This window comes from Marmota marmota, unplaced genomic scaffold (assembly GCF_001458135.2).
Source record: "Marmota marmota marmota unplaced genomic scaffold, marMar, whole genome shotgun sequence".
NCBI lineage: Eukaryota > Metazoa > Chordata > Mammalia > Rodentia > Sciuridae > Marmota > Marmota marmota.
In genome coordinates this window covers 4962246-4969468 of record NW_025999863.1, presented here as the reverse complement: position 1 = coordinate 4969468, position 7223 = coordinate 4962246, and the positions used below count along the sequence as shown (strand labels likewise).

General features: G+C 53.1%; 1 protein-coding gene across 2 annotated transcripts; it reads right to left on the bottom strand.

Annotated features, from left to right (window-relative positions):
* Nucleotides 1-918: 918 nt before the first annotated feature.
* Mcemp1 (mast cell expressed membrane protein 1) lies at nucleotides 919-3488 on the bottom strand. Of its 2 annotated transcripts, XM_048813171.1 has the most exons (7): nucleotides 2854-3449; nucleotides 2488-2577; nucleotides 1886-2023; nucleotides 1687-1737; nucleotides 1462-1608; nucleotides 1158-1223; nucleotides 919-1053 (listed from the first exon to the last, which is right to left on the bottom strand). In XM_048813171.1, the coding sequence occupies exons 1-7, from the start codon at nucleotides 2906-2908 to the stop codon at nucleotides 1037-1039; spliced, it is 564 nt and encodes a 187-aa protein (XP_048669128.1). In that variant the 5' UTR covers nucleotides 2909-3449; the 3' UTR covers nucleotides 919-1036. The 2 variants fall into 2 exon arrangements, with proteins under 2 accessions (XP_048669128.1, XP_048669138.1); XM_048813181.1 differs by lacking the exon at nucleotides 1886-2023 and having other exon boundaries at nucleotides 2854-3488.
* Nucleotides 3489-7223: the final 3735 nt, after the last annotated feature.

Below are 7223 nucleotides of genomic sequence, written 5' to 3'. Positions count from 1 at the left end.
TTATATCAATTAAAGGCATAAGTGGTGGGGTAGAGCGATCAGGGATAGGTATACCCATAGGTACTGCTGAGTGGCACCAATACTTTATGGGCACAATTACACGCATGGGTCTTAGGGACATATTGTATATCTCAGGCTGCATGCATTCAGGGGCACATGTGTGCCCATGGGCACACACTCTGGGGCATAGGGACTCAGTTACACCCTGAGTACACATTCAGGAACTCCCAGGGACCTACACAAAGTATATATTCTTGCTGACTCCTCCCCGCCCTGGTTCCCCACATCATATCCATGCTCTGTGTGACTGACTCGCCCCACCCCCAGGCCCAAGCACTTTCTCCCAGAGTTCTCAAGTCCCAGAGTCATGCCAACAACAAGGCCAAGAGCCACATTGTTTCCCCCTGACTTTTACCTTCATGAATCACAAAGCCTGAATGCAGAAGTAAGTGGCCGCGTGCACATCTGTGCTCTGAACACACAGGGTGACAAAACCCAGCACATGCAGAATGACACAGCCTGTTTACGCTGGCACACGACACATCTACAGCTGTGTGCTCCCACCTCACCATGACAGGTATACATGGCGCAGCACAGCACACTCATGTTCATGCAGTGAGAGGAGCATCACCTGTCACCACCACCCACATCCACAATGGCATACTTTGGGGATACTTGATGGCTGGGACATGCCTATACTCACATGTCATGCCACTTATATGTGTGTGCTGTATGTAGAGTGTCATAGGCATACACATCACATTTGCTGTGACTCCCACATTCACATTCACCCATAACACCTTCCTGTGGGAGACACAGAAACTCCCATCTTCCCCAAATGCTATATTCTCTCTCTCTCTCTCTCTCTCTCTCTCTCTCACACACACACACACACACACGAGTCATGCAACTCTGAAACACAGTTATGATGACATTCAATTTTCTATACGTGGGACAAGGGGGAGGCTGACAGTGCATTTTTCATCTTGATGGCAGCTGCAATCCTGTCCTCCAAGTTGTGGCTGCAGTGTTTTATTCATTGAGGTGTAGACTCTGAGGGAGGGGAGAGACCCAAGGTCAGGCAGACCAGCCCCCTGAGAGAGGCACTGAGGCCAGGCCCAGGCTCCCCTGACCCCCGTCCCTGGGCCCTGGCTTACGTGTGCTCATCTTCTTCCCCAGCTCCTCCAGGATCTTCTGTGTGTTTTTATTGATTTGGGTTATTTCTGGTGGGAGGGAAGGAGAGACTGATGAGGCCTCCATTGCAGGCCCCTCCCTGCAGGCCTCCAGCCTGGAGTGCAGGCTGGAGTGCAGCAACTCAGAGCCATCATCCATCACCCCTTCCAAATCCTAGGATTTGGGAGGTCAGGAGCCCAGCCGTCTCTTCCCCCGAGGCCCCAGCACCCAGCCTGGTGCTGAGCATTGAAACAAATTCATCCAACAAAAGGTGGGTCTTGAAGGTACCTGCTGCCACTGTCTTAAGTTTTTCATTTCCACTTTGGACCTTGATCTTGATCTCACTGATGCCCTTCATGGCCTCCCCAGAGTTCTGCAGGATGGCTCTCCAATGCATCCTCTGCTCCTCCTGGACCTCCTGAGCCGCGTTCGTGGCTATGGGCATGGGTTGGCAGGGTGACCACCCGATCTCCACACAACCCTGTGGGTCTCCCCGTGAGGCCCCTGACTCACCATTCCAAAGCTCCCTTTTCAAGCTCAGCAGCTCCCTAGACATCTCCGAATCTGTTCGGGAAAGGGCAGGGGAAACCTGGAAGCTGCGTGGGTCAGCCCTCCTGGGAGCGGGGCTGGGGAAAAGGGAGGGGAGCTGGGATCGGGAGGGAGTAAGGTGGACACTCAGACCTCCCCGCCCCTCTCCCCCAAGAACTCTCACTTTTCAACAGCATCAAGATGGAGAGGGTGATGAAGAACAGAAAGGTCAGGGCGAGAAGGACAAACAGGCTCATGATGGCTCTGTGCAACCAAGCAGGGACCTGGGCAGTGTCCGAGGATGGCCTGGGCTGGGCTGATACTGAGACAGAGAGGCAGGCCGGTGACCCCCAGCCCCCCCCCCCCGCCAGGCAGACCTGGCTCTGTCTCTGACGCCATGGACGGCTTGCTCTTAATACCACTGCAGCTGTGACCGTCAACAGCATTCATGGTCACTGTCAACAAGCTGCCACAACATCCCCCTCACCCACACCACCAGTGATCGTTTCCAGCACGTCGCCATCACACACCCCCTTACAGACCTTACCCAGTGCCACCAACACCCGCCAACATCGATGCCTGTGGTATCCAGCACTCACCCACACCACATTTCAGATGTGCCATCACCATTACCACCTGCAAAGCCACCTCCACGGCCACCATCCCAGTCCTTGATACCACCACACTCCACACCATTCACCTCCACGAAGCAGCCCCTTGTCCCTGAAGTGCCCTCCCACATTCCCCTTCCTGAGGTTGGGGGCCTGGCGGTCAGGCCTGGCTCACCTTGATTCATGGGCGCTAGATGACTGTCCCTTGGCTGGTCCCGGTTTCTGAAGGTCAAGGTAATATTCTCATAGTCAGGGTCATGGGTATCTGTGTAAGATTTGGTGGGAGAGGTTATGGAGACCTACAGAGAACCCAGAGGCAGGGAAGGGGACAGGGAGACCCTGGTGCACGCAGTCCCTGAACACGGCAAGTTTTCAGGGGCAAAAAAGGAGTGAGAGACTAAAGTCTGCTTTGTGGTGAAGCAGAGCAGGTGACCGTGCATCTTGGAGGAGGAGGACCCCTCCAGCCCCCACCTGGGCCCCTTCTCTCTCCTATCTCAACCCTCCTTCTTGACCGCCCCCGGCCCACGCCCAGGTTCCTGACCTTTGTGATCGCCCGTGTTTCCCCCTTTCTTGTCTCTGAAGGCTGCTGCCTGCATCTTGAAGTGCTGGTTATGTAGATTTCAGGGTGCTTGGTCCCTGGCCTGCTAGAGTGTCCACACATCCACACCCACCGGAAAGTGTTGGGGAGATGAGGAAATTTTGGGGCAGAAGAGGAAGAAAGGGGTTTGCCTTCTGGTTTTCAGAAATCCATGACCCTCTCATCTTGGTGCATCCTTGCCCCTCAGATTAAGAAGGTCAGACGTCTCAGGGGTGGCCAAGAGGAGGAACCCTTTGGCCCAGAGACAGAATTGGCATGTTGCAGGCAGTGATGAGAGAAGGTGGGGGGGGGAGCCTACCAGGATGGACTTTCCCCTCCTCCCTCCTCTGTCTCCTGTCTGTAGAAGAGCTGGGCCACCTTAGAGCCTCATCTTCTAGGGCAAAGGCTGTCGGGCTTGGAGGTGGGATTCCTGGTCCCCTCACACCTCCCCCCCGCATCCACTCTTGCTTCTCAGCTCTACCCCAAACCCAAAAGTTCTGCTTCTCCAAGACCCTGTGGCGGAAAGGAACAGAGTTGAGGTCATGAGGGCACCATGGGGACTGATGCCCACCGCCAGCCCCGAGGTCAGAGCACACCCCAGCCCCTGCTTAGACAGACCCTGGGGGTACACTTTCCCCCCACCCTCAAGACCCCAGCGGGGTCTTTTTCTTTTGTTTTCCTGGTTTTTTTTTTGTTGTTGTTGTTGTTTGTTTGTTTGTTTGTTTTTCTCCAGGGCAGGGGATCAAGCCCAGAGCCTCATGCATGCCCAGCAACTCTGTACCACTGAGCCACCCCCAAGCCCTGACTGCTCATTTTCGGCTCCCTACCAGCCATATCAGTACAAACATGTACACATCACCTCCACATTTTTTTTTTTTTTTTATCCTGAGGATTGAAACCAGGGACACTCCACCCCTGAGCTACATCTCCAGCCCTTTTTATCTTTTGAGACAGGGTCTCACTAATTTGCTGAGACTGCCCTTGAACCTGCAATCCTCCTGCCTAGGCCTCCCAAGTTGCTGGGATGACAGGCATGCGACCGGCTACACACACCTCCAAGTACACACCCCGCAGCCACGCGTCTGCTCCTGGAGGCTCATCACAGCTCAGCTGCGGTCATTCTTCTTGTACGCGTGCCACCAGAGAAACACGAACTGCACTCTGTCTAGAAGGTACCTGAACATCCTTTTGTGTTTCTCCTTGAAAATGAGGACTACAAAAGGTATAGAGTATTTAAAGAACTTTTGCTTAAGTCTAGAGCTGTGTCTCCAATAGATATATGTGAGCCACGTGTTTAATTAATGATTGTTATCACCGTCGCAGTGCTGAAGATAGAACCCGGGGCCTTGCACAGGCTAAGTAGGTGCTCTGCCACTGGGCTACACCCCCAAACCCACACGTTTAATTTAAAATTTTTTAGCACCTGCATTTAAAAAAAGCACCTGATAAGCTAAATACTTTTTTTTTTTTTTTGTAGTGCTGGGAATGGAACCCAGGGTCTTACAAATGCTGTGCCACCAAGCTACACACCCAGCCTCGTCATGTCTATCAGTAGGGAGCGGATGCCGGGCATCAAACCCAGGGCCTCCCACATGCTAACCCACTCTACCGCTAAGCCACACCCTCAGCCCTAAATTGACTTCAATATTATTTTTATTTAGCATAATACACCAAACTAGTATTTCAGCATGTAGGTGATATTTTTAAATTATTAACAAAGCTGGGTATAGTGTGCTCCTATAGTCCCAGCTACCCAGGGCTGAGGCAGGGGGATTGCTTGAGCCCAGGAGTTCAAGGCCGGCCTGGCAACATAGCCATCTGAACTTGAACTCCTGGGCTCAAGCCATCCCCTCCCCCATCTCAACAACAAGACGTCAATAAAAATTGTTTAAAGATCGTTTATATTGTTTTCTTCCTCCTTCATTTCTTCTTTCTTTCCTTTCTTCCTCATCTTAGAAATCAAAGGTGCATTTGCATTTTAAGATCCATTTCTATTTCGAAACGGTCGGATTTCAAGGTTCAATGCCTGCTATTGGACAGTGCAAGTTAAGAGTATTATAGTTTATTCCCTTTGGGGGAAAAATGAGAAGTCTAAGACTTTCTGACCATGTGCAGGAAAGTAAGCATTCTATGTTTGGCTTAAAACTTGAAATTAAATTCGAAATCATTTTGGAATGGACTCCGTGATCTAGTGAGGATAACATGCTGTTTTCGAAATATTGCCAAATCCCCAGGAAAGATCAATTTAATAGTGTTTCCATGCCAGCTCCTCTATCCAGTCTTAGAAAGAAACCAGCCATTGAGTTACATAACAGACCCAGAGGGGCTGGACCAAGTGGAGGCCGGCTCTGCTCTGAGGGCCAGGCACAGAGGGCCGGACTGCACTTTGCATATTTCTCTTGGATGAGCCTGAGACTGGCTCCAGCCATCTAGACTTCCTTAGAGGAAAAGCCACTGAACAGGAGGCCCACAAGCCACCCTGTCATGCCGGACACATTCCTGGGGTTACCTGACCAACGCCCACTTTTCATAGGATAACAATCTCGACTTTAAGATAGAAAAGTGCCCTCCGTCCAGTGGGTCACAAAACTGGGATTGGCTAAGGGTGAGCACATGACCCAGGTTCAACCAATCAGAAACTAAGCTTTGGCACAGGCGTGGCCAATGAAACTCTGGTCTGGGATTTCTGTTGGGTTAACAAGGGGAAAAAAGGCGCTCTTTCTTTTTTCTTTCCACGGAGGCTTCCAGACTGGGATAATGTAAGCCTGGTATTGTGACAGGGGAGAATCTGCTTGAGAAGGAAGCCAGCACTGAGAAAAACAGAGCTGAGGGGGAATCTGGTCCAGGAGCCATCATGTGAGACCCTAGATCCAGCCATTCCTGAACCTGCTGTTCTGGCACTGGGGCTCTCAGCAGTCACACATACCAAAACTTCCTCCCCCCCTCCCTCCGCACTCAACCTAGCTTGACCTGGGGCCTGTGGCCCTGTGTCCACAAGAATCTTAGCCACCACAGGGAGCTAGGGCATTGACTTTTGAGGAAACAGAGACTCAAGAACGGGGCTTGCCTGCCCAAGGTCACATAGGCAGATATAACATCCGAGTCTGTGTGCTAGGACAGGCAGATGGCTGAGCTGGAATTGAGGGCTCTGAAGAGGCCCTTCTTGGGGTCCAGACACAGGAGGACAGTTGGGTGGGGCCTTCACACTAGGGTCTAGGGACCAGGGAGCTCCCCTACACACATGCGTCACGAGGAGGAGGGACATGCAAGGCCTAGACTTGTCCTCTGTGGTCCTGGCCACGCCTCTGACTCACCATCCCACTCAGTCCTGAGGCCACACTGTAGTCAGGGGGGAAGCCCCCAGGAGTAGAATGATCTCTGCTCATGGCCACTCAGCGCAAGGGGCTGAGCCACCATGAGAGGTGGGAGGCTGTCGGGGGAAGGCTCCATACACTCTGAAACCCAGGACCATTCTATCCCTAATCCTCCAGGGTGACATTAGAGTTTTGGGTCTTTCAAGAGTGGGTGCTAGGAATTCTAGCTGCCTCTCAGGGGCTGGATCCCTAGCCCCTGGGTCAGGATTCCTGGGGACCTGGACCCTGAGTCACCTAGATTTGTCCTCTGCCCTGGGAGCTGTGGTAAAGGATGCTGGGGGTGGGGCTGGGGGGCCCTCTAGGGCATTGGGTGTGCATTCAGGTTGGGGTGGGGACCAGCTACCAGATGACAAGAGTCTGTCAGGGACACATATGTTTGTGACACTTAGTCTGTCCTCCAACATGGGTGTGTCTGTCATTCTTCACGTGAATTCAGGGGTGTCTTTCTTATCGCTGTGTGTCTGTGGGGACATGGGCGTGCCTGTAGTTATGGCATCTCTGTGTGACCACGTGTATTAGTCCTCTTAGCATCATTATAACAAAATCCTGGAGCCCAGGGTCGCTGGGGACTCAGGGCCCCGAGTGTCCTGCCCACAACGGACTGACCCAGATCCTGCATGAAGTCTTGGGGTGGGGGATGACACTAGCGGTTTCCTGGGAGGCAGGAGACTGAGGCTGTCAAGGTGGCCTCAAAGGTGAGACTCACTTGGCTCTTGAAGGTGGCCCTGAGCCCTCAGCTGGCGGTGTTAATGGAGGAAGTCAAGTCGGGGTCCCACTAGCAGAGGAAGAGGTGGAGACACCAGGCAAAGGAGAGGGAAGGAGCAGAAGAAGGGGGCGTCCCTGTCCTGGTCCGGCCGGTGGGTTCCCTGGGTTCCGTGGGTTCCGCAGGGGCGCGCTCAGCCCGTCCTCCCCACTGCCCGCCCCGCCCAGCTGAGGAAACCGCTCGGGGCCAGCCAGGTC

Bases quoted from the DNA above. Each gene is read 5' to 3' on its own strand.
- Mcemp1 (XM_048813171.1), bottom strand. From the start codon at position 2,908: ATGCAGGCAGCAGCCTTCAGAGACAAGAAAGGGGGAAACACGGGCGAT. The intron at 2,024-2,487 runs GTGAGCCAGGCC...TCTCTGTCTCAG, and splicing joins TCTAGCGCCCATGAATCAAG to TATCAGCCCAGCCCAGGCCA. The intron at 1,738-1,885 runs GTGAGAGTTCTT...TTTCCCGAACAG, and splicing joins CATCTTGATGCTGTTGAAAA to ATTCGGAGATGTCTAGGGAG.